Source organism: Cebus imitator, unplaced genomic scaffold (assembly GCF_001604975.1).
Source record: "Cebus imitator isolate Cc_AM_T3 unplaced genomic scaffold, Cebus_imitator-1.0 Scaffold231, whole genome shotgun sequence".
Classification (NCBI taxonomy): domain Eukaryota; kingdom Metazoa; phylum Chordata; class Mammalia; order Primates; family Cebidae; genus Cebus; species Cebus imitator.
Window position 1 is genome coordinate 1,395,286 of NW_016107546.1, and position 27,175 is coordinate 1,422,460.

Genomic DNA, 27,175 nt, shown 5'->3' on the forward strand with positions numbered 1-27,175 from the left:
GGTGCAGTGACAGGCACCTTTAATCCCAGCTACTTGGGAGGTTGAGGCAGGAGAATCGCTTGAACCCAGGTGGCAGAAGTGGAAGTGAGCCGGGATCATACCATGGAACACCAACCGGTGGGATAGAGTGAGACTCTGTCTCAAAAAAAAAAAAAGAGGAAATTAGGTAGCTTAAGTGGTTTTTAAAATTTTCATTCACTATTTACAGCCTACCTTACAGTATTTGATAAATTATGAGAAATCATTTTATTCACAGAGCAACACCCATGAACTTTTAAAATGAACCATTTATTAAATCAGACTGTTATTCTTAACAGTTATGTAAGTTACATGTATGTTTAAGTCAGAGTATTTCACATGGAAAATTTTTTAACTCCTATAGGCAAGCAAAATCATATCACACAATATATAAGTGGGAAGGGGATACTGCTAAACATTCAAATAAGGCAAGTGTTTAAAAACAATAAAACAATAATTAAAAAATTCAGGCATTCCTTTAAGAGAATTCAACACTACAAGCTAAATGTACTTTCTGAGTGTATTCATATAATCAAGGCAGTGTTTCTTCTTTTAAAACATCAGGAAATGGAATAAGGCTCATTAATAGATACAGCTGCCCTCAAGTTTCAATTTCAGTTGCTTTCTTTAAATTAAAATTCACGAGGTACACAATTAAGATATATCAAAAAACTGAATCTGCTACTCTAACAACAGCTGTCCATGCTTAATACTTAGTGGTTTATTGGACCAAATTATGTCTTTTCAGGGGGAAAAAAAGATAAGCCACTCTAAAACATTTAGTTTGAAATGTATGCTAATATTTTTCTTAGAAATCAAAAGTTATGGAGGAAAAGCGTTATTTATTATGAGGAAAAGAAAGCAAAACACTAGAATGACCAAACATTTTCAAGGAACAAGCACCACAAAGGACATTTGCATTCAGTTTTGTAATATTTATCAATGCATTTTTCTTACTCCAACCAATCTACTTCATCAAATTCTGAATCATCTTCCGAATCACTATATTCAACAGCAATACGGCGAGACAGGATAGTGGCAACATCATTTTCAATGCGTTCATGTTTAGCTTCCTGTTCACGCTGCTCTTCTACTTTTCGTAGCTGAATACCTGATATGGTGAATCCAAATCATTCGTTTAAATCAAAATACTAAATACTAGATATTATTAATATTTCTGGAATAAAATCAAATACACATGAGAAATACTAACAGGAAAATAAAAAGATTAGAAAAGAATGTGAAGAAATCATATTAAGAGAGGCATTAAATCTCTTATGTTATCTGTGTTATTAGCTGGTAAAAGTTACCAGGTATCCTAGTACATATCTACAGTTTATTTATTAATCATGGTCTACTGTACCTCCCTGCTCACCACCCCCTAAAACATTAATGAGGTGGTACATTTCTTCTATCACCTCAATGGTCAAATAAATTAAACATTGTTGAATATGTTTTCTGTGGCTTTATTATTCATTGTAATTGAGGGAAAGGCACTATTATTCATTCTATATGCTCAGTGCCTGGAATGTTGTTACTGTTTAGGAAATAATGACAATAAATGAATATGAGAAGTCTTTCCTTAGTTAAGGGAGGAATAAAGGTATCTGGTAGAGCAAGTGTCACTGATGTCCGAAATGAACAGCCTTAACATTGAAGAAAATACCATTTTTAAAGGAGTTAATATACACGTTAAGCATAATATAAAGGGTTTTAATTAAATGTTCTATAAAATTTAAGTCTGATATTTTAAATTTCTCATTCACTCAACAAACATTTTAAGGATACCTACAACGCATGAAAATAAAATGATTAAATGTGATCTATTTTCTTAAAGATAATTTTAAATATAATATGGATATAGTTTCTAAAGGCTATTTGTACAAAAACACGATCACCTAAAATTTTATAAATGAGGGACACATTTTTGTCTTAAATATTTAGAATGTTTCCAATGATACTATAGCAAAGCTTTTCATGGTGCTGAGAAACTTACCTTTTCGTATTGCTTCCAGTAGCACACTCCTGGCATCACTGATTACAGGTAGGGTTGATGGATGGCGCTTTGGCTCAGAAGCAGGTATAACTTGTGATGGAGGAGATGGAGGCATTAATGGAACATGGGGACCTGGGGCAGTAGATGGAGTTGGATGTAGCCCAGAGGGAGGATGAGCAAGAGCTGTAACTGTGACAGGTGATGATGGTCGAATGCCAGGTGGAGGCAGAGGAGGCGGTGGTGGGGGTGGAGGCAGCCCCTGAACTTCACCTTGTGGGAGTGGATGAACTGGTACAGTCTCACATACTGGGGCAGCTCTAGCTACTGGTGGAGAGGGCTGTACTAGAGGAGGTGCAATTGGAGGAGGAGCTGGGTGAAGAACTCCAGGGGCAATCTGAAGAGGAGCTGGAGGTGGTGGTACTGCTGGAGCTTGCAAAGCAGTGGTTGGAGGTGGAGGTGGGGGAGGTACTGGAGGGGGAGGAGTTGAAGTCATTGAAGCTCTTAATGAGGAAGTTGACAAGGCAGATGGAAGAGGTGGTGGAGGAGGTGGGGGAGTGGGGCTCACAAACACAGGTGTTCTGCCTGTAGCTGGTGACTGAGGGCGATTTTCTATCAAACCTGTAGCAGAACTGAAATGACAAAGAGATTCTAGCAAGTTATTAAAAGAGAAAAGCCTAAAGAGAAAATCTAACCACACAAACTATAAACGACTATTAGTAATTCTGTCAGAATAGATCCATTAACATGCTCCTATAGAAATTTAACATTTTCAATAGTGTTTAGTAAAAAAAGAACTAAAAGCACATCAACAAAAAAATAAATGAGTGGTGCTTTGGTTTGTAGTAGTCTAAATGGTCTCATTCTCTCATGCAACTTTTGTATCCACTCAGACATTTTATGCTTACTTTGATAAATAAAATGCTCAATTCTATACTGATAGGAATCTCTGTAATGACTCAACATTGATCATAATGCAATTTTATAGCAATACTTGTGGCCAATACAATGCCGTATTTATACTGAAGCTATTATGTCTCATCATATGCTATTTCAGTTAAATCAATGACAGCTAATTACAAACCACAAAAAGAAATTTACGGCTCTCTTTCTTCCTGAGGATGGCACGTCAAATGAGTCAGCGATAGAAAATTGGATTTTTAACTGAAAATTGTAAAGCTGATCTCTATATCTCTATTAGAAAATTTCTCAAATATTTCTCCATTAGAAATGTATCATTTGGATAATAACTGACAAGATTAAACTTCAAAATAGCTTTACTGAAAGCTTATTATGAGCAACCACCAATCCTCTCTAAAATTCTTTAAGTATTTTTCTTACTACCAAATTGGTATTAATAATCACATCTTTGGTTCCCATTTCTTAGACCATTACCCATATTGCAAAAAATTCTTAATTTTTCTTAATACACTGCACATGATATGCTTGATAACAACATTATAATAAAATTAAGCAGACTTTAAATTCTTATCAGCTAAATTTTCCTATGAGAATGTGTCAGCTCTAATCAGAATATTGCAAATAACGTCCCATAGACCAAATCTGACCTGCTCCCATTTTTATAAAAAGAATTTAGATGCAGACACATTCGTTTATGTAGTCTATAGTGGATTTCGTGCAACAATGGCAGAATTTAGTACTTGTTATAGAAACTGTAAGTCCTGAAAGCCAAAAATACTATCTTGTCCTTTAAAGAAAAAGGTTACTGACTCCTAAGGTAAAACATCATATGCTTGTTCCAACATACCTGATACAGGTGGGTATGGGTTTCGCATCTCCCGCTCCATGCATTGGTGGAGGAGGAGGTGGTTCATGTGGTCTGACTAATACCCTTTCCTCAGCTCTAGTCAGAAGCTCACTCATCTGACTAAATGGCAAGGCAGAAAGTGAGTAAGATCCATCCATATGATCCACATATGTCTGAGGTCTAAAAGAAATATATAGTATCAGTGAATTTTCCTTGAATTATTGGGGTGAAAAGTGTTCTACATGAGCTATTAAATATTTAAAGTTTATCCTTTCAATTCCAATATTTTAACTATTTTTAAGAAACTTTTAGAAATGTATTACATTAATCTTGCTTTTAAAACAAAGAAAGCTGCTGGCAATGTAACCTACTTGTTGATTTAGAGATTTATTATGATGACCATCAGAGTTATTTTATTATTTTATAACAGAATACTAATTCAATTCACAGGATGAAAAGTATTATATATGTAGTCTAATAAACAAGAAAATAATTAACTTTTAGCAAATTTAGAAAGCTATCTGCCTCTATTTCAGTTTTTTTCTTTACAAGAAGATACCAATGACAAAAAGGCAGAATAGGAAAATGAGTTTTCTACTACTCGGTATGCTCTTAAATGACTTTCAGAAGTCTTGTACCAGAAAGGTCCCCCTGATATTAGCACCATGGAGGTGGCTAGCTATATTGTTTCTGTCCTTCTGCTGTTTTCAAAGGTACTAGGGTACTCAGAAAATAGCTGAGTAACATAGCAACATGTGACTTAAATGTGAGCAAAATTTTAGACACCTTGAACGTGTTGATTTACAAATATTTACTAGTATATTCTGGGAACAAAGTTGGATTTAACAGATGTGCACAGAGCAAGTCAGAAATTATTTAGTGGGTCAGATAAATACCTTAATAATCAACTGTAGCAGAAATAAATATCTATTGTTTATTAATTTTTTAATGTCAATTATTTCAGTAATACAGATAAATAGTATCTCTCAGATGTATATTTCTCCTAAAATAGGTCAAGTTGTTTCACACTGATGGCCCAGTAATTTACATGTGTATTACTTAAAAGAAAACCTTAAGTTCTTTTCCATTAAAAAAATCGTATGATTAGGCCAGGCTCATGCATGCAATCTCAGCACTTTGGGAGGCCAAGGCAGAGGCAGATCACCTGAGGTCATGAGTTCAAGACCAGCCTGGCCAACATGGTGAGATTCCCCCCATCTCTACTAAAAATACAAAACTTAGCTGAGCATGGTGGCATGTGCCTGTAATCCCAGCTACTTGGGAGGCTGAGGCAGGAGAATTGCTTGAACCCGGGACGCAGAGGTTGCAGCGAGCCAAGATCACGCCACTGTACTCCAGCCTGGGTAACAGAGCGAGACTCCGTCTCAACAACAACAAAAAAATCATATGACTTTACACAAATAAATGTCTTCACAGAGAGATGCCAGTTTAATGTGTTTTCTGGATTTGGTTAGGGCCCCTGGCCACTGAGAAAGGAAAAAGACCTACTCTTTTCTACAAAAAGGGATGAATACTTTTGTTTGAAAGTCCTAATATATCTGAGGTGGGGGATGTGGCAAAGAAAGGAAGTTAGGGGAAAGTAAAAGGAACAAAACAGAACCCCTTCCCCACTCCTATTTTATATGCAATAAATCAACAGTATTTGAAAAAAAAAAAACCAGACTCTACACTTTTATGATGGAATTCTACCAGACTGTGCCTCAAATATTGAGAGGCTGTTGAGACTTAACACTAAAGCTAAAACAACCCTAAAGGTCAGCCACTCCAACCACCTCTTTCTACAGATGACAAAACTAAGGTCCAGGTATGAAAATTACCTGCTCAAGGCCAGACTTTAGTAGGCTCACAGTGGTCAGGATTTTGAAATCATCTCTATATTTATAACAGGGTCTGCCTGTTCAGCAGTTTAGGACTCAAGACTCAGAAGTACAGATATTACAAATAAAGCCAATGTTTTATCATTATTAAAAAAAAAAAAAAATATAGAAACAAAAAAAAAAAAAAAAAAAAAAAAAAAAAAAATATAGAAAATAAAAATAAATAAATCAAAAAATAAAGTGCGGGTCTTTTCTTATCCCTGTCTTGAGGAAATCTCCCCAGTAGCTTCCTATGCTCTTAGGAAGGTCTGAACCCTTGAAATGACCTCCAAGGGCAATCATGCCTGCTGCAATCACTGNAAAGAAACCTTGTTTCAAAATGAGAGGCTGGGCCATTAGCAACTTCAATATGCTTATGTAAGAGATTAGCATCATCTTCAGCCAGCTCTGGACCTTGGGCCAGCTTCTGCCATTCTCTCCGCCTGTCATGAGGTGCTCTTGGCACTTTTTCTGGTTCATGAGGACGATCTAGATTTTTCTGCTATAACAGATGTATTGAAACAAAGCCAAATGCTGAAGTGCTAATTTTTAAAAAAGAGGTTATAACAATCAAAATAAAATTCCAACATCAACATTGAAAAAGACAATGTCATTATAATATAGTAAAAGTTAACACAGAAATGTTCACTTGTACATTCAGAGTTAAATCTTAGCCAGTTTGCTGTAATCCCAGTTTCCTGCCATGTTCTGTTTAACCCCTAATTTGAACTGATGCGCCAGATATAAAATAGTACGCCTAAGGAATACAATTTGAGGTCAGAAAGTCTTTCAGATGAAAAAAGATTCATGAACCCTCACTCCACAGGCATTAGTTTGAAATTGCTACCATGAATGGCAATATCTACTCTAACCAAAATGTAAAAATTTACTAAGGTTATGTTATCTGGGAAGTAACTGATTAGCTTAGCTAGCCAACACATTAGAAAAAAGTCCAATTATCTAATTAACCCATAATAACTATATCATTCAACAGAAAACCTGGTCTTTAAACAATAAGAAAAAAAGTGATTCAAAACTGGGGGAGAAAGTAGAGAAAGGTCTATAGTAAGTATAACAAATTCAAATACACAAAGCGGCTAAGCAGATAACATACATGAATAAAGTCAGTTGGGTACAAGATGGGACATGTAGTGAGCTAGACAGATATGTCCATCTCAGGCACTGTAATTCAAAAATTTTAAAACCTCTGTGTTTGGCAAAAAACATACTGCCTACAGGCACAGTGTAGCTTTCCAGTCACCAGTTGCAAATGTTGGCGAGAACACTGGGTTACCATCCAGCAAAGATGATAACACAATGGCATTATACAGGGATTAGGGAAAGTAGAGACAGCTACAGGACGAACAGAGAGGCTATAAAGACAGACTTTGCCTCCTTCGTAATTCAGCCTAAATCTAACTTTGCTTTATCGTTCTGTATTTTCAGTTATCATTAATATTAAATAAAGCATATATAAGCAAATTGTGTTACAAAGTGGAAAATGACAATAATAGAAATAACATAAATTTCATGAGAATATAATAACCTCTCCAAAATATTTAGGAGAGAAATGTTTAGGATGTGCTCTGTAGCAAGAAAGTATTAGCCTAATCTACGTTAACAATATCTGTACATGATTCCATTGCACCTTCTTACCAAAATATTCCTCTCTTGCTTGGTCCACCTAACTCCTACCTGTTCTTCAAGATTCATTATAAGCTTTGTTGGAAGTGCTTACCCTGCCTGCTAGCTAAAGCAGATACTATTTTGTATTATCTAAACCCTTTATGCATACCTCTGCTATGGCACTTACCATACCATACTCTAATAATCTAATTGCTCATCTGCTCCCCATCAAACTGTGTTCTTTCTGTGGAGTTATAAAGATTTCAGTATTTAACTATATGGACCCAATAAAATAAAACTGTCAAAATACAAGATTAATGAAGTTCAATATATGTAACAAAACACAAATATACAAAAATTAACCTCAATATTTTAATCTCTTGTAATACCTTCTGCTTCCTCTTTTCCTTCCTCTTATCCTCTGTATCTTGCAACATTTTTTCTTTCCATAGATCAAAGAAATATGAAGGATTAGTATAAAATTTCAGACCTTCTTTACCATCGTCTCTGAAATATAAAATATCAGTTAAAACACACATTAGTAAGACTTAGACAATCAGAATAAAAATAATTTCACTAAAATGTTTATCCTCTTACATTAATAAAATACAGCATGAGTTAAAATACTGCCAAAATGAAATTGAATATTGCCAACAATGGAAAATTTCTCACAAATCTGAGGAAACAAAGAAAAGTGGAAAACCAGATGCTTTTCCAAGTTGGCACTAATAATTTAAAGTACAGCTGGGCAATTTTCATCCCTAACTTCTGCTGAATCCCAAATTTTCTAAAAAGTCCTTTTGGCAATTCCAATAATTACAAATAGCCCTGCCAAAGATAAAAGCCTAAAAAGAGAGTAACATCATCTAGAATAGAGAAATTCTGCAGTTTCTGCTAATACCATAATTTGTTATCTTGCTAAATCCAAAAGGTATCACGTAGTAGTCATTCTAACAGTCACATTTGTATCTACTGATTTGCATACTGACTTACAATTTCAAATAACTCTGTGAATACTATTTTATTCAGGATATGTGTTGTACATCTTAAATTACTCATTTAACAAACCATGTGAAAGAACTTCAAAGAAAGGCTGAATAATTCCAGATTTTATTCTAAGTGGTAAAAAGCATTTTAAAAAGATACTACATATTCATTATGTAAGAAGTTAACGTATACAGGTCAACAGTAGACAAAACAAGCACAAATTATTGTGCTTATTTTGTTAGTAGGACAGAATTTTGAGCTTTTTCTATTTGATTAAAAATTAAATTAAAAGGACAATAATAACTCCCTATCTCTTTACATTAATAAGTTTACCAGGGGCTTTTCTTTACTTGTCAAAACAACTCTTTTGAATAGGTCTTGTCTATTGTATGCCAGAATCTTAGGAATTCATCCATTCAATAAAGCAAAGGTTTTCCAAAGCTGGTTAGACAGAGAGGGCTCTCTGTGTTGGCTAGAAGCCAATGAAATAAAGAATGTTTGGGGATTTCGCATGTCAATCTGAAGTCTGAGATAAATAACAGGGCTACTATTTATTAACCTACCTACCTATAAGGAGTGAGTATATTGAGAGGTGGAGGCTGTTCACAAACATCATACGTCTCCTGTAATGGAATAGGCAAAGTCTTGCGATCGAAAAGCTGCTGATCTTGAATTGTAGAACTTCGGAAAGCTTTCCTCATCGTTATATCTTGCAAAGACACTAAAAGAAAAATCAAGAATTCATTTTATTTTATTTTACTATGATGGTTTAACATAACTGCAAATTCATATACTTTATCTAAAAGTCAGCAAGGCTCAAGAGGCTGTGACCTTAGTGGTTTATGAATCAGAAATCAAATTTTAAATGTTCTATCACTATATTTACCCTTATCGTTCTGTGCCTTATTTTCCCAATCAAATAGGTTTTAATTAACCTTTGATTTCTAAGGCTCAGAGGGCCCTAATGACACCTGAGACATATCTACATTTCAACCAAACATACCTTTTTCTTTCTTCTACCTGCCATCATGGGCCGCCACCAACTTAGGTTCTCTTCTCCTATAATCTTTTCCATCTCCTTTTATTTCTTCTTTTTAGCTTACACAAGTAACTCTGAAGGGAATTACTTACTTATTACTGGCACTATGGGCTAAACACACTGTTAACCTCCATGCTGCGTATACTACAAATATTGTATGTGTACTATCAAGTTAAACTTTGCTGTAAAAAAATTTTTTTAAGTATTGGGTGATCTATATTATTCTCTATTTCACTTATCTTTTATCAGTACTGTAAGGATTTCTACCTAACTGTAAGCTCTTGAAGACTCAGACTATCTTGTACATTAGTATTCCCAGGAACTAGCACAGCCCAATCACATATATGATGATTTAAAAATAACTTCATTTATTTTGAACTATGCAACATGTTAAAACAAAAAATATATTAAAATGCTACATTCCTAATTCCTAGAGTGATTTCCTGATATTAAAAAATAAGGTAATTTCTTACATATTTAATATGGCCTTAAGTACACAAACAAATGCCCTATACCACAGCAAGGTCAGTATAACAATTCTAACAATTCTATTTTTTTTTTTTTTTTTTGAGACAGAGTCTAGCTGTGTCACTCAGGTTGGAGTCCAGTGGCATGATCTCGGCTCACTGCAACCTCTGCCTCCTGAGTTCATGCGATTCTCCTGCCTCAGCCTCCCAAGTAGCTGGGACTATAGGTGCCCAGCACCATGCATGGCTAATTTTTTTTTTTTTGTATTTTTTAACAGAAACAGGGTTTCACTATGTTGGCCAGGATGATCTGAACTCCTGACCTTGTGATTCACCTGCCTTGGACTCCCAAAGTGCTGTGATTACAGGCGGGAACTACCGCTCCTGTTCAACAATTCTTAAGTTATCCTTCTCCCTAAAACAATATTCCTATCATACTCTCAAGTAAATTCACTCAACATGAACATGGGACCTATGGCACAGGAGGTGCATGCAAGAGGTTGGCTCTGCAACAGCGGCACCATAACTGCATTTCTAGCAATTCCACTGCTGTATGACCTGTAACACACTTATAAATACTATAACAAAATTCGGAGAAGCAAAAAGTTTTTCCCCACTAACAGTAAAAAGAGACACTGGAGATATAGTATTTAATGAGTACATACTGTATGTGCAGGATGGTTTCACTAAATTTCATTTAATCTTTATAATTCAGTAAGACAGGAATTGTTATTCCATTTTTAAATACTATAAGAAAGTCAAGGCTAGGAAACAGTATATAACTGACCTGAGGTCAAACAGTTAATAAACAGCACAGCCAGAATAGAAAACTGAGATCTGTCTACCTTTGAGGCTAATCTTTTTGTCACAATACTGTTCTTAGGCTCCTGCCAGAAGTGGCTTGTGTTTCTGCAGTCAAAATGGATCAATTCTTGCCACTCTCCCACCCAACTTATTAAACAGTAAGTATGTAACTGAGATGAAACCTAATGTTTGATCTCCCCAAACTTCCTTGGTAAAGGATATAAGGGGCATGCAAAGTAATAAGCATGATGTACTTTTCTACCTTCAACTCCTCTCATTTATCATTTTGGCGAAGCCTCTTCCACTTGCCAACAATAACATCTGATATTAATTAATAGCATTATATAAAAATAAATTAGCATAACGTTTGTAAATATAATTGACTTAAAATTGTACAAGTCTTTGTTTAAAATTCATTTTTAAAAAGTATTTTCAAAATTGGTAGTTTTGCTACTGCATAATGGTTAAAAAAACTGATACCACACTGTGTAATTCAGTACTGTATCCATGATGTTATTTTTTTTGAACTCCCACTGAATTTTAAAAAACCTAGGTTAAATAACTGAAAACTCCTTCAATACAACCTCTCCAAAACAATTTCAAATTAAGTAGTTCAGCTTTTAGATTCTGAATTCTTCCCCACTGCTCCACAAAAGTTTAAAGAAAATTATGCATAATTCTGACAGTATAGTTGTTGACATATTAATTTTTTTTTTTTTTTTGAGATGGAGTCTCACTCTGTTACCCAGGCTGGAGTGCAGTAGGGCCATCTCGGCTCACTACAACCTCTGCCTCCCAGGTTCAAACAATTCTCCTGCCTTAGCCTCCAGAATAGCTGGGAACTACAGGCACCTGCTACCATGCCCGACTAATTTTTGTATTTTTAATAGAGACAGGGTTTCACCATATTAGCCAGGCTGGTCTTGAACTCCTGACCTTGTGATCCACAGGTTTGTGCCTCAGGCTCCCAAAGTGCTGTGATTACAGGTGTGAACCACCATGCCTGGCCTAAAACTTGTTTTTTTAACGTAAACATCTTTATTTACTGTAATCTGTATTTTCACTTTCAAGTTTTAGGTGGTTCTAAGACATCTGTTAAAATTTAACAATATTTTGAAACTACACGCTGATTTTTATTTCTGTTACATATGAGAACAGCCTATGTATTTCTGTATTATTTGGTGTCATAAGTTTATATTTAAGTTAAAAATATTTGAGTTATCTAAAAAATAAATTTTGGCTATAAATTATGTATTTGAAAACATGACCATTAAATATTTTTCACCTCTAACTACGATTTTATTTCAAGAATTCCATGAGATGTAATTAATGTATTAATATATGCTCATTTTGGAGGATACCACCAAGAAAGACAACCTAAAGAATGGGTGAAAATATTTGCAAATCATATATCTGACAAAGGACTTAAATCCAGAATATACACAGAATTCTAACAACTCAAAAATAAAAACATGAATAATTCAAATTATCAATGGGCAAAGGAACTAAATAGATATTTCTCCAAAGAAGATATACAAATGGCCTATAAGCACATGAAAAGATGCTCAACATCATTAGCCATCAGGGAAATATAATGTAATATAAATACATGTACATGAATGAACCTTGAAAACATTATGCTAAAAGAAGCCAGTCACAAAAGACCACATATTTCATATGAAATATACAGAACAGGCAAATCCATATAGACAGAAAGAGTGCTACGGGTTGAGCTGAAGGGGAAACAGAGTGACTGCTAATGAGTACAGGGCTTCTTTCTGAAGTGATACAAATATTCTAAAATTGATTGTGGTCATGGCTGCATAACTACTGAATATACTAAAAAATACTGAATTGTACACTTCAACTTTAAATGGATGCAAGGTATATGTAGGTTGTGAAATATATCTTAATAAAGCTATTTTTAAAGTATTATTTCATTTTTTTCTTGTATCCAGAGCTCTGAGTTTTTATTTTTGCAAGCAGTAGAAATCTAGTGTGCTAAGTATTTGCCTCTCTTTATTTACACATTAGATTATTTCAAAAGTAGCTGGTTCCATCACTGAAACATTCATTATAACATTGTATTTTTTGTTCTTTCCAGTGACAACCTTTAATATTTTTATTGTTAAAGTTTAGATCTATTACATAATTTGCATTTATACTAAAAATTAGATTATATAATTTGCATTTGTACCATTTAATGCAACAAAAATATTTTGAAGGGAGTGTTGTAAGAAATTCCACTAAACAATTCTCTGTGGTAGATAAGTGCAAATTATGTTCTTAGCACTGCATTTCTTTTTGTGAAACAAAGAAAAAGAGGCATTTGGGAAACATTGGCATTCAATGTATTCCATCAAAGCGTAAAACATGATTTTACCACTAAAGTTTCTACAATTATTTTAGCCTACAGAGTGGCTTTTTTACCTGATTATTCCTGATTTAATATCGTGGTATAGAATGTTGACACCCAACTGGCAATTTGTTTTTGAAATGTTCATTTAAAGTAGGAAGTTGCATTCAGTTAAATATCTAATAAGACTTTAGCAATATGCACATACAAAAGCATATTAAAAGTGGTTACATTCTTGTAAAATCAAACCTAAAGATTTCAGGTAATTTTCTAATAATTTTTATTTCTAAGACAAAAGTATACAAATAAATTACAAGGGAGAAAAGATAAAGTGAATGGAGGAAAATGTCTGGTTAAAACGTCTTTTTTATGTTCAAAAAATTAGGAGCTGTTTAGTGTACATAAAGAAGACAGTTAAAATAGAAAAGCCAGGAGACTCATACTGATGGCATTTTTAGATAATTCACTGATTTATTACAATATGTATACCACAGAACATGGGTAAGATCTGGAATAATTCACTATTAATATTGTTCTTAAATATATCATTCATCTCATCTAACTTAAAATATATACACAGAAAAAAATACAATATTAATAAGCTTACACTCTTCTTCCTTTGGATCAAGCTGTGTAACACTAACAGATAAACGGTCCACACGTTCTTGCAATGAGTTGACTCTGAAGGAAAAACTATGTGCTTCATTGAATAATTCTCCAAATATATCTTCAGCATATTTACCTAGGCAAAAATGAAACATATATCATAAAATTTAATATGCAGAGCAATGAGTTTTTTATCTTTGCAAGCAGTATGGTATCTGCCTCAGATACTTTGTGATCAGAGATAAACACTGAACAATGTAACATTAAAACTGATGTCCTGTTGAATTTGGCATTGATTTGGAACTACAGTTGACCCTTGATCAACATCATTTAACTGTGCTAGTCCACTCATATGGATTTTTTCCAATAAAAAAATTGTGGATTTTTTCCAATAAAGATATTTAAAATTTTGGAGACTTGAGACAATTTGATAAAACTTGCAGATGAACCACATAGCCTTAACATTATTTTAAAGATATGTTATGAATGCATAAAATATATGTAAATACTAGTGTGTTTTATAATTTACTACCATAAAATATATAGAAATCCATTATAAAAAGTTAAAATTTATCAAAATTTACACACAAAACACAAGCATAGTGCCATTCACAGCCAAGAGAAATATGAAGAAAAGTAAAGACGTATCAGGTTGGCGCAAATGTAATTGCGGTTTTTGCCAACCTAATAATACTAAATAGTACTATATCTTAACAATAAATTTAAATGTAGTAATTCTGTATTACTGTAATAATTTTATAGCCACCCTCTGTTGATATTGCAGTTAGCTCTAGTGTTGTATTCCTTAAAATGCTGTTTGAGCAGTTCTCTCTCCACTAAATTGCATATGAGAGTAGGAAGTAACCTCCTATGGTTCTCGTGCATTTTTCATCATGTTGTATGCAATACTGTAACCTTGAATACACCATGGGCCTCATTTAAAGTGCCACCAGTGACACTGGAAGTACTCTCAAGTACAGAAATATCATAACATTATAAGAAAAAGTTGAATTGCTTGATATGAACCACAGATTGAGGTCTACAGCTGCGGTTGCTTACCATTTCAAGATAAATGAATCAAACCTAAGGGCAATTATAAAAAAAGAAAAGGGGTAGGGTGGATCCAAGATGGCCAAATAGGAACAGCTCTGGAGTGTCGTTCCCAGCGAGAACAATGCAGAGGGTGAGTGAACATCGCATTTCCAAACAAGTTATTACTACCCACAGACCAGGAGACTCCCTGGCTGAAAAGCGCCATGATTTTCCAGCATGGCTGTTTCAGCTGGCGCAGTGGGTATCCACACAAAAACTCACACAAATCTGGGTGACTGTTTCAACTGGCACCTGAAATGCTTGGGAGACAGAAATGCCCATTCAATTGAAAACAAAATTAGGGCTGAAACGGAGCCAGGTGATCTGACTCAGCAGGTCCCACCCCCACAAAGACCAGCAATCTGAAGTGCTCTGGATTGAGAGCTTCACAGGAAGTGCAGCTGGACCCCAGAGAGTCCAGCTCTGTTGGGGGAAGGGTGTCCGCCATTACCGAGGCAGTCTGCCACTACAGAGGCAGACCACCACTACTGAGGCAGTCCGCCACTACAGAGGCAGACCACCACTACTGAGGCAGTCTGCCACTACAGAGGCAGACCACCACTACCAAGGCAGTCCGCCATTACCAAGGCAGTCGCCATTACCAAGGCAGTCGCCATTACAGAGGCAGTCCGCCATTACCAACGCAGTTCTAACTATACCTCTATAAACAAAACAGCAAGGAAGTTCACACGGCTGCTGGGCAGAGCCCATGGCAGCTCAGCAATGCCTCGAAAGGCAGGCTGTGCCTAGACTACCACCATGCTGGGCAGGGCAGCACTGAAAAAAGGCAGCAGCATGTCAGGAACTTACAAAGCCCCACCTTCCCAGGACAGAGCACCTGGGGAAAAAGGTGGTTATGAGTTCCGCTGCAGCAGACTTAAATATACTTGTCCAGCAGTTCTGTAGAGAACAATGGAGATCACAGCTCAGCACCTGAGCTCCTATGTGGGACAGACTATCTCCTCAAGCAGCTCCCTGAACCCATATATCCAGAAACACCTCATAATGGAGAGCTCAGGCTGACATCTGGCAGGTATCCTTCTGCAACAAAGATAACAGAAGAAGAAAATGGCAGCAACCCTTACTGTTCTGCAGCCACCACAGATGATCCCCAGGCAAGCAGGGTTTGAAGTGGACCTCCAGCAGTCTTACAACAGAGGGGCCTGACTGTTAAAAGGAAAACTAAAAAACAGAAAGAAATAACTTCATGATCAACAAAAAGGATGTCCATTCAGAGGCCCCATCCGAAAGTCATCAACTACAAAGACCACAGGTAGATAAATCCATAAAGATGGGAAGAAACCAGCGCAAAAAGGATGAAAACACCCAAAACCAGAATGCCTCTCCTCCAAGAGATCACAACTCATCACCAGCAAAGGAACAAAGCTGGATGGAGAATGAGTCTGATGAAGTGACAGAAACAGGCTTCAGAAGGCGGGTAATAAAAAACTTCTCAGAGCTAAAAGGACATGTTCTATCTAACCCAATGCAAAGAAACTAAGAACCTTGAAAAAAGGTTTGACAAAATGCTAACGAGAATAAACAGCTTAGAACAGAATATAAATGACTTAATGGAGCTGAAAAACACAATACAAGAACTTCGTGAAGCATATGCAAGTTCAAAAGCCAAATCGATCAATCAGAAGAAAGGCTATCAGAGACTGAAGATTAACTCAATGAAATAAAATGAGAAGGCAAGATTAGAGAAAAAAGTGAAAAGAAATGAACAAAGCCTCCAAGAAATATGGGATTATGTGAAAAGACCTAATCGACGATTGATAGGTGTACCTGAATGTGACAAAGAGAATGAATCCAAGCTGGAAAACACTCTTCAGGATATTATCCAGGAGAACTTACCCAACCTAGCAAGGTAGGCCAGCATTCAAGTCCAGGAAATACAGAGAACACCACAAAGATATTCCTCAAGAAGAGCAACCCCAAGACACATAATCATCAGATTCACCAGGATTGAAATGAAGGAAAAAATGTTAAGGGCAGCCAGAGAGAAAGGTCCGGTTACCCACAAAGGGAAGCCCATTAGACTCACAGTGGATCTCTCAGCAGAAACCCTACAAGCCAGAAGAGAGTGGGGCCAATATTCAACATCCTTAAAGAAAAGAACTTTCAACCTAGAATTTCATATCCAGCCAAACTAAGCTTCATAAGCAAAGGAGAAATAAAATCCTTTATGAACAAGCAATTGCTGAGAGACTTTGTCACCATCAGGCCGGTCCTACAAGAGCTTCTGAAGGAAGCACCAAACACAGAAAGGAAAAACCAGTACCAGCCACTCCAAAATGTACCAAATGGTAAAAAGCATCAACACAATGAAGAAACTGCATCAACTAATGGGCAAAACAACCGGCCAGCATCAAAATGGCAGGATCAAATTCATAAATAACAATATTAACCTTAAACGTAAATGGGATAAATGCCCCAATCAAAAGACACAGACTGGAAAATTGGATAAAAAGTAAAAAATCATCGGTGTGCTGTATCCAAGAAACCCATCTCACATGCAAAGGTATATATAGCCTCAAAATAAAGGGATGGAGGAAGATTTACCAAACAAATGGAGAGCAAAAAAAAGCAGTGGTAGCAATCCTAGTCTCTGATAAAATAGACTTTAAACCAACAAAGATCAAAAGAGACAAAGAAGGGCATTGTATAATGGTAAACGGATCAATGCAATAAGAAGAGCTAACTATCCTAAATATATACGCACCCAATACAGGAGCACCCAGATACATAAAGCAAGTTCTTAATGACCTACAAAGAGACTTAGACTCCCACACAGTAACAGTGGGAGACTATAACACTCTACTGTCAATATTAGACAGATCAATGAGACGGAAAATTAACAAGGATATACAGGACTTGAACTCAGATCTGGACCAAGCAAACCTAAAAGACATCTACAGAGCTCTCCACCCCAAAACCACAGAATATACATTCTTCTCAGCACCACATCACACCTATTCTAAAATTGACCACATAATTGGAAGTAAATCACTTCTCAGAAAATGCAAAAGAATGGAAATCATAACAAACAGTCTCTCAGACCACTGTGCAATCAAATTAGAACTCAGGATTAAGAAACTAACTCAGAACCACACAACTTCGCCGGGCGCGGTGGCTCAAGCCTGTAATCCCAGCACTTTGGGAGGCCGAGGCGGGTGGATCACGAGGTCAAGAGATCGAGACCATCCTGGTCAACATGGTGAAACCCCATCTCTACTAAAACTACAAAAAATTAGCTGGGCATGGTGGTGCGTGCCTGTAATCCCAGCTACTCAGGAGGCTGAGGCAGGAGAATTGCCTGAACCCAGGAGCCGGAGGTTGCGGTGAGCTGAGATCGCGCCATTGCACTCCAGCCTGGGTAACATGAGTGAAACTCTGTCTCAAAAAAAAAAAAAGAACCACACAACTTCATGGAAACTGAACAACTGGCTCTTGAATGTTGACTGGATAAACAATGAAATGAAGGCAGAAATAAAGATGTTCTTCAAAACCAACAAAATGAAGATACAATGTACCAGAACCTCTGTGACACATTTAAAGCAGTGTCTAGAGGAAAATTTATAGCAATAAATGCCCACGTGAGAAGCAAGGAAAGATCTAAAATTGACACCCTATCATCAAAATTGAAAGAGCTAGAAGAGCAAGATAAAAAAAACTCAAAAGCTAGCAGAAGATACGAAATAACTAAGATCAGAGCAGAACTGAAGGAGATAGAGACACAAAAAAAACGCTTCAAAAAAATCCATAAATCCAGGAGCTGGTTTTTTGAAAAGATCAACAAAATAGGCAGACCACTAGCCAGATTAATAATAAAAAAAAGGGAGAAGAATCAAATAGATGTAACAAAACACAATAAAGGGGATATCACCACTGATTCCAACGAAATAAAAACTACCATCAGAGATTACTACAAACAACTCAATGCACACAAACCAGTAAACCTGGAAGAAATGGATAAATTCCTGGACACATGTACCCTCCCAAGCCTAAACCAGGAAAAAGTCAAAACCCTGAAAGACCAATAACAAGGGCTGAAGTTGAGGCAGCAATTAACAGCTTACCAACCAAAAAAAAGCCCAGGTCCATAAGGGTTCACAGCCACATTCTAACAGGCATACAAAGAGGAGTTGGTACCCTTCCTTCTGAAACGATTTCAAACCATCCAAAAAGAGGGAATCCTTCCCAAAACATTTTAGGAGACCATGATCATCTTGATACCATAACCCAGCAGAGACTCAACAAAAAAAGACAACTTCAGGTCAATATCCATGGTGAACATAGATACAAAAATCTTCAATAAAATACTGGCAAACCGATTGCAACAGCACATCAAAAAGCTTATCTATCATGATCAAGTAGGCTTTATCCTGGGGATGCAAGGCTGGTTCAACATATGCAAGTCTATAAATGTAATCCACCACATAAACAGAATCAAAGACAAAAACCAGATGATTATCTCAATAGATGCAGAGAAGGCCTTAGGCAAAATTCAACAGCGCTTCATGCTAAAACTGTCAATAAACTAGGTATTGACGGAACGTATCTCAAAACACTCCTATTCATATAGTATTGGAAGTTCTAGCCAAAGCAATCAGGCAAGAAAAAGAAATAAAGGGTATTCAATTAGGAAAGGAGGAAGTCAAATTGTCTCTATTTGCAGATGACATGACTGTATATTTCGAAGACCCCACTGTGTCAGCCCAAAACCTCCTTAAACTGATAAGGAACTTCAGCAAAGTCTCAGGATATGAAATCAATGTGCAAAAATCACAAGCATTTCTGTACACCAATAACAGACTTAAAGAGAGCCAAATCAAGAATGAACTGCCATTCACAATTGCTACAAAGAGAATAAAATACCTAGGAATATAACTAACAAAGGATATAAAGGACCTCTTCAAGCAGAACTACAAACCACTGCTCAAGGAAATAAGAGAGGACACAAAGAGATGGAAAAACATTCCATGCTCATGGCTAGGAAGAATCAATATTGTGAAAATGGCTATACTACCCAAAGTAATTTATAGATTCAACACTAACCCCATCTAGCTACCTATGACCGTCCTCACAGAACTGGAAAAAACAACCCTAAACTTCATATGGAACCAAAAGAGAGCTCGCATAGCCAAGACAATTCTAAGCAAAAAGAACAAAGCTGGAGGCATCACGCTACCTGACTTCAAACTATACTACCTGGCTAAAGTAATCAAAACAGCATGGTACTGGTACCCAAACAGAGATATAGAGCAATGGAACAGATCAGAGGCCTCAGAGGCAAATGCCACACATCTACAACCATCTGATTTTGACAAAAACAAGCAATGGGGAAAGGATTCCCTGTTTAATAAATGGTGTTGGAAAAACTGGCTAGCCACGTGCAGAAAGCAGAACCTTGACCCCTTTCTGACACCTTACCCTAAAATTAACTCCAGATGGATTAAAGACTTAAACATAAGGCCTAACACCATAAAAACCCTAGACAAAAACCTAGGCAAAACCATTCAGGACATAGGCATAGGCAAGGACTTCATGACTACAACACCGAAAGCATTGGCAACAAAAGCCAAAACAGACAAATGGGATCTAATTAAACTCCAGAGCTCTGTACAGCAAAAGAAACATCATTATTAGAGTGAACCAGCAACCAATAGAATGGGAAAAAATTTTTGCAATCTACCATCTGGCAAAGGGCTAATATCCAGAATCTACAAAGAACTAAAACAGATTTACAAGAAAAAAACCAACCCCTTCAAAAGTGGGCAAAGGACACAAATGGACACTTTTCAAAAGAAGACATTTAAAAGGCCAACAAACACATGAAAAAATGCTCATCACTGGTCACTAAAGAAATGCAAGTCAAAACCACATTGAGATACCATCTCACGCCAGTTAGAATGGTGATCATTAAAAAATCTGGAGACAACTGATGCTGGAGAGGATGTGGAGAAATAGGAACACTTTTACACTGTTGGTGGGAGTGTAAATTAGTTCAACCACTGTGGAAGACAGTGTGGCAATTCCTCAAGGACCTAGAAACAGAAATTCCATTTGACCCAGCAATCCCATTACTGGGTATATATCCAAACAATTATAAATCGTTCTATTATAAAGACAAATGCACACATATGTTCACTGCAGCACTGTTTACAATAGCAAAGACCTGGAACCAACCCAAATGCTCACTGATGATAGACTGGACAAGGAAAAAGTGGCACATATACGCCATGGAATACTATGCAGCCATAAAAAACGATGAGTTTGTGTCCTTTGTAGGGACATGGATGAATCTGGAGACCATCATTCTCAGCAAACTGACACAAGAACAGAAAATCAAACACCGCATGTTCTCATTCATAGGCAAGTATTGAACAATGAGAACACATGGACACAGGGAAAGGAGCATCACACACTGGGGTCTGTTGGGGGGGAACAGAGGAGGGACAGTGGAAGGTAGGGAGGACGGGGAAGGATAACAGGGGGAGACATGCCAGATATAGGTGATGGGGCGATGGAGGCAGCAAACCATATTGCCATGTATGTACCTATGCAACAATCCTGCGTGTTTTGCATATGTATCCCAGAACCTAAAGTGCAACAGAAAAAAAAAAATCACCTCAAAAGAAAAGGAAAATCATGAAGCTGCTGCTGTAGCTACACCAGCAGACACTTTAAAAACCTTATACTTTTTGCAAATACCTTCTAATCTCATATAGAAAATGCAACTTTTGTGGGTACACAGCTGTTATAAGAAAACCCTACATATAGATTCTAACATGATTTGAGAAAAAGTGAAGTCATTATATGACAAATTAAAGCAAAAGGAAGGTAAAGGATCTAAACCTGTAAAACGAATGCCAGCAAAGGATGGTTTGATAATTTTAGAAAGAGGTTTGGCCTTAAAAATGTCACAAGAGAAGCAGCAGCTTTTGCCAAGCAAGAGGCAGCAGATGAATTCCCCGATGACATTAAAAAAATAACTGGTTTCCATGTATGCTGCCTTAAGAAAAATAATAATAATTGGCCAGCCAGGATAGTCTGTAATCTCAGCACTTTATGGGGGCCGAGGTGAGCAGATTGGTTGAGCTCAGGAGTTTGAGACCAGCCTGAACAACATGGTGAAACCCTGTCTCAACCAAAAATACAGAAATTAGCTCAGCATGATGGCATGTGCCTCTAGTCCCAGCTACTTTGGGAGCTGAGGCAGGAGGATCACTTGAGCCTGGGAGGTCAAGGCAGTAGGTCCAGATGTTGTGAGTCATAATCACGCCACTGTACTCTAGCATACCATGGGTGACAAAGTGAGACCCTCTCCTCCCCCAAAAAAAAACAGAAAAGAAAAAAATTGAACAGAAACAATATCTGCCTCAACAGATTTTTAATGTAGACTAAAGTGTTCTAGTCCAGAAAAAAAAATTTCCACAGAGGACATTAATTAGTAAGAAAAAGTGAGCACTAGGATTTAAGGGAGGAAAGGACATGCTAACTCTACTGTTTTGTGCAAATGCAGTCAGGTTTATGATCAGAACTGACCTTATCTACAAAGCTGCTAACTCCAAGCTTTGAAGGGAAAAGGCCACAAGAAGAAGGCAAGACAGCAAGAAGACATGGACAATGAGAATCCCTTTCCTAGATTGGTCCCATTGATGCTTTGTCCCTGAAGTCAGGAAGTACCATGCCAGCAAAGGACTGTCTTTTAAAGTTCTTGTGATAGCTATACAACATCCCTGGCCACCTAGAACCCCACAAATTTCACACTGAAGGTGTCAAAGTGGTCCACTTGCTTGCAAACATGACAGCTCTAATTCAGCCTCCAGATCAGAGAGTCATAAGAACATATAAGACTCATTACACACAGTATTCTATGGAAGACTGTTAACACTATGGAAGAGAATCCCAATAGAGAACATCATAAACATCTGGAAGGATTATACCATCAAAGATGCCATAGTTGTTACAGAAAAAGCCAAGAAAACCATCAAGCCTAAGACAATAAATTCATAAATTTGGAGAAAACTGTGTCCAGATGTGCATGACCTCACGGGGTTTATAACAGTGCCAGTCAAGGAAATAATGAAAGAGACAGGGGATATAGAAAAAAGAGTGGGCGTACAGGGTGGCTAGGTATGGATCTTGAAGAAATTCAAGACCTAATTAGACAGCACACCACAGGAATTAACAGAAGATGACTTGGTGGACATGATCGCCTCCAAACCAGTGCAGACAATGAGAAAGAAGGCACAGAAGAAGTGGTATCAGAAAACAAACTGACATAGACAATCTGGCAAAATTGTTCCAATTATTCAAGACTTTTAATTTCTTTTACAACATGAACCCTTCTATAAGTACTGAAACTAAAGCAAATAGAAGAAGGACTAGTACCATAAAAAAACATTTTTAGAGAAATGAAAAAGCAAAAAACTCAGAAATCAAGATGTGTTTTTTGTAAAGTTACACCAGTGTGCCTGTCTCTACTACTTTCACCTCCTCCACTTCTCTGCCTCTGCTACCCCTAAGACAGCAAGACAAACTTCTCCTTTTCCTTCTCTTTGGCCTACTCAATGTGAAGATAACGAGGACTGAAGACTTTTATAATACACTTCCACTTAATGAACACTAAGTATATTTTCTCTTATGATTTTCTTAACGTAATCTTTTCTCTAGCTTACCTTATTGTCGGAATACAGTATGCTACTATACATATAACACACAATATATGTGTTAAGCAATAGTTTATGTTCTCAGTAAGGCTTCTGGTCAGTAGCAGCCTATAGGCAGTTAAGTTTTGGGGGAGTCAAAAGTTATATGCAAATTTCTGGTTTCACTGAGAATTTGTGCTCCTAACTCCTACATTGTTCAAGGGCCAATTGCATTTTAAACTTTAAGCCCTATCTAAAGTCTCCTAGCCATGACAAAGTAGGGGAAAAAAAAAAAAAACCAGATACCCTGGAAAGCCTGTTTTTAAACCTTGGTCTGCTACTTCCTGTTAAGTGATGTGTGTCTAAAATGGAAATTAATTACTTTATCTACATCTGTCCACCTGATGAGGGTTAAAGATTATGATGTAAATGTATAGACAAATAATATGCCTTTCAATCTGAAAACATTTACACATACACTGTAGCATTTACATATATTCAGCATTTATATATAATCAGCATTTATATTCACTAGAAATAAATTTTAGGCCAAGTGGCAGAATGCAAGATTCATCAAAGACCTAATAGATGACCTGTTTCAGGTATGCCCACGATACAGATTCAGAAATTTAGGAGATCTTTTACATTCTCTTGTTACAATTTCTGGGGGAAAAAAATCTAAAATCACTGTATTCCTCTAGTTCTGTAAGTTCTTATTACTGAAAAAAGTATGGCAAAATGACTGAAAGAAGGTCCCTGCCATTACTGAATTTTGAACAGAGGGAGAACCAGACATTTAAACAAATATGAAAAGCAATTTAATAAATAAATCCAAATACTTTTTCTGTTTACTGTGAGACCTTGGTATAAATTTCCTTATCTGTAAAATAGGAATAAAAGTATCTGTCTCAAAAAGAAGTGAGCAAAGAGCCTTGAAGTACACCTGATACAGAAGAGCTCACTAACAGGCAGCTCTTAATATAAGGTAAGAGCAACACAGCACAGAGATAAAAGCACCTCACTTTCAGGTGTCAAAAGTTATTCGGCATTCAAGACTCTCCCAGAGACACTTTCTCTGGCAGATAAGGGATGCATCCCAAATGGAAGAAAAAGCAGATATAAAGTTATTCATATATTCAACAAATTCATATTCAACATATATTCAACATATATTCAACATATATGTTGAATTCAACATATTCAACATATATTCATATATAGATACAAATGCTAGGTGTAGATACAGATATGGAAAAGACTAATCTTGGCAATAAGAACTGATCATATTCAATAAAAGAAAAGCCAGGGGAAGAGATTCCTTAGGTAATCAGAATCCCAATGGTGGTTAATGAAAGGAGTCAGATAGATTGCTTTAGGAAGACAGTAAGGAAAGGGTCCCCCGAGAATCTCCGACTCACCCCACAAAAGCTTACACCAGATGCTTTGTATAGATAAGGGAACTTGCACTGGGGCTTGCCTAAACATGCCCACAGTGGACTAAGGGCCTGCATGTCGCATATGCACTGCGGGGAATGTGGTGAAGCCACCAGGAATTTGTGCCTTACACAAATAGGGAACCCAGCTCCATGCATATATATGCCATTGTATTCAACTGTGAGGGTGCAACCCGGAACCTGCTTTCAGGACCCCTCTCTGCTGAGACCTTTCCTTTCACTTTATAAAATCTACTCTATTCACTCTTGAAGTGTCTGTGTGCCTAATTCTTCATCATCGTGAGACAAGAACCTGGACCTAGCAGAGCTAAGGAATAAAAAATCTTGCATCATTAAGAAAACAGGAAAATGAGAAAGGGGAAATTGATATAAAGTGAATTATTGATTTGTGGTAATTATCTAATATAAAACAGAATTATGTTCTACTAGGAAAAATCTCACAAAAAAAACAGGTATACTGGCTGGGTATGGTGGCTCATGCCTGTAATCCCAGCACTTTGGAAGGCTGAGGCGGGCGGGTCACTTGAGGCCAGAAGTTCAAGAGCAGCCTGGCCAACAAGGCAAAACCCAATTTCTACTAAAAATAATACAAAAATTCACCAGGCATGGTGGCACTTGCCTGTAATCCCAGCTACTCGGGTGGCTGAGGCACAAGAATTGCTTGAACCCGGGAGGTGGAGGTTGCAGTGAGCCAAGATTGTGCCACTACACTCCCGCCTGGGTGTCAAAGACACACTCTGTTTCAAAAAAAAAAAAAAAAAGTAAGTACATTTCTGTGAGGAAAAGGTCAGGAAGATATCCAGCCCTAAGTAAGCCATATGGAGCCCTGCAATTAACTTTCATTGCTATACTCTCAAGCACTTCTGGTACTAATAATAGCACCAAAGGGAAAATCTCCATTATCTAGAAACATTTTGGATAGCCAAGTTGTCTAAGTAATTCAGAGAATATTATCTAATACATCAATTGTTATTTTAACTATTTTGGATGGAAACTTGTGAAATGTATTCTAAGCTTCCCTCTTCTTAAATGTTTAATATGAAATTAAACATAATTTTTTCTTGGGGACTCATGGTCATGAACTATGAAAATCAAATATTATCCTAGGCCAGAAAACAGCCTTGAAGTGTATAAGGCTCACATCAAATGGCTCCTTTCCAGTTTTCATGTTGCATCTTCCCTTACGTCACTTTGTCCTTTCCTGTAAACTATCTTCTTTCGGTTGGGTTCAGTGATGCCTCCTTCTAGTATCTCCTCCCATGCTTCCTCCTTTTATCCTCTGAAGCATAACTGTTTGGAAACCACATCATCAAATCTGTTTGAACTATCCAAGTAAAAGTAAACAGGTTTTGAGAGAGGGATCAATTGGTTATTTTATGTGAATGGTCTTTAGTGCATGGGTTTATTTATTCTGGCTATCTTGAGACCTTTTCAATTTAATTCCAGCTTCTCAACTATGTCAAGTGGGAAAGCTGCCAGTGAAGTTAATTTCGGGCAGTAAACTATTGTCACACCTTGCTACAACATTTTATGGATTTTCTCTTTGTTTTTGAATCTCTGCAAACTGTTTAAACAATGCCTTCTAAATGTGAAGCAAGGACCCAGCACCTAATTTAGTTATATTGTTACAAGGTATTTATAATTTTCATTTGGCTACAGCATAATCATGTGCCTCCTGATAGATGTTGCTTATATGGACTGTATGAGACTTAAAAATTCCTTAAGTTTTCATCTTTAAGTTATGTAAGAAATGGGTTAGTATGCAAATTAACATCCTTAATCATAATATTAGTTCTAAATTCTATATTGGGTATATACCAAAAACAAGATGCCTATATTGGACCCAGAATTCATTTTAAGAAATATTTTATACAAAATTACTCATGCTGTTTCTAGGTTCTTAACATGAATTTTAATATTAACATGCTTATATACTCATGTATGTACATAATATACATAAAACACATTTTATATGACATCATGTTATATTAGATTCAATTCATGCTAGGTCACAAAAAATTTGCAAAGTATCTTTAAACAATATGGTGAATCATATTTAATCTGGGAACTCTAACACTTTTTTTTTAGTCTCAAGTAAACAATATTTTTGTGATTCACTAACCTGAAACAAGCCATCAAATGGAACAAGGAATATACTTAAAACAAAATTCAAATAAAATAGCCTTTTATTTATTCTATTTCACAGGCAATGCAAAAAGTTAGTATTCTCACAGAGAACATTCAAATTTAACTTTTTATGTTGCTCTCACTACAGATGTATACCTAAACTTTCTCACTTGAAACAAATTAGATTAACAACCTCTTGTGCCAAGGACTCAATTATAAAAGAAAGGACAAAAGTTAAAAGGAAAAGGAAAGAAAAGCCAAGCCTGCTTATCAGGATAATTTATATGACTGATGAGATAAATCT

The 27,175-nt window shown here is 36.5% G+C and overlaps 1 protein-coding gene across 3 annotated transcripts in view; it reads right to left on the minus strand.

Annotated features, from left to right (window-relative positions):
* Window positions 1–269: 269 nt before the first annotated feature.
* WASF1 (WASP family member 1) overlaps window positions 270–27,175 on the minus strand; it is an 83,394-nt gene continuing 56,488 nt past the window's right edge. For 2 of the 3 annotated variants that reach the window (XM_037727442.1, XM_017497428.2), the window contains exons 3-9: window positions 13,543–13,677; window positions 8,837–8,990; window positions 7,672–7,789; window positions 5,986–6,158; window positions 3,780–3,959; window positions 2,015–2,643; window positions 270–1,129 (exon numbers count right to left, since the gene is read on the minus strand). In XM_037727442.1, coding sequence (XP_037583370.1) covers window positions 972–1,129; window positions 2,015–2,643; window positions 3,780–3,959; window positions 5,986–6,158; window positions 7,672–7,789; window positions 8,837–8,990; window positions 13,543–13,677 — 1,547 coding nt within the window. In that variant the 3' untranslated portion in view covers window positions 270–971. The remainder of the gene's footprint in view (window positions 1,130–2,014; window positions 2,644–3,779; window positions 3,960–5,985; window positions 6,159–7,671; window positions 7,790–8,836; window positions 8,991–13,542; window positions 13,678–27,175) is intronic. The other variant, XM_017497429.2, reaches the window with a different exon arrangement.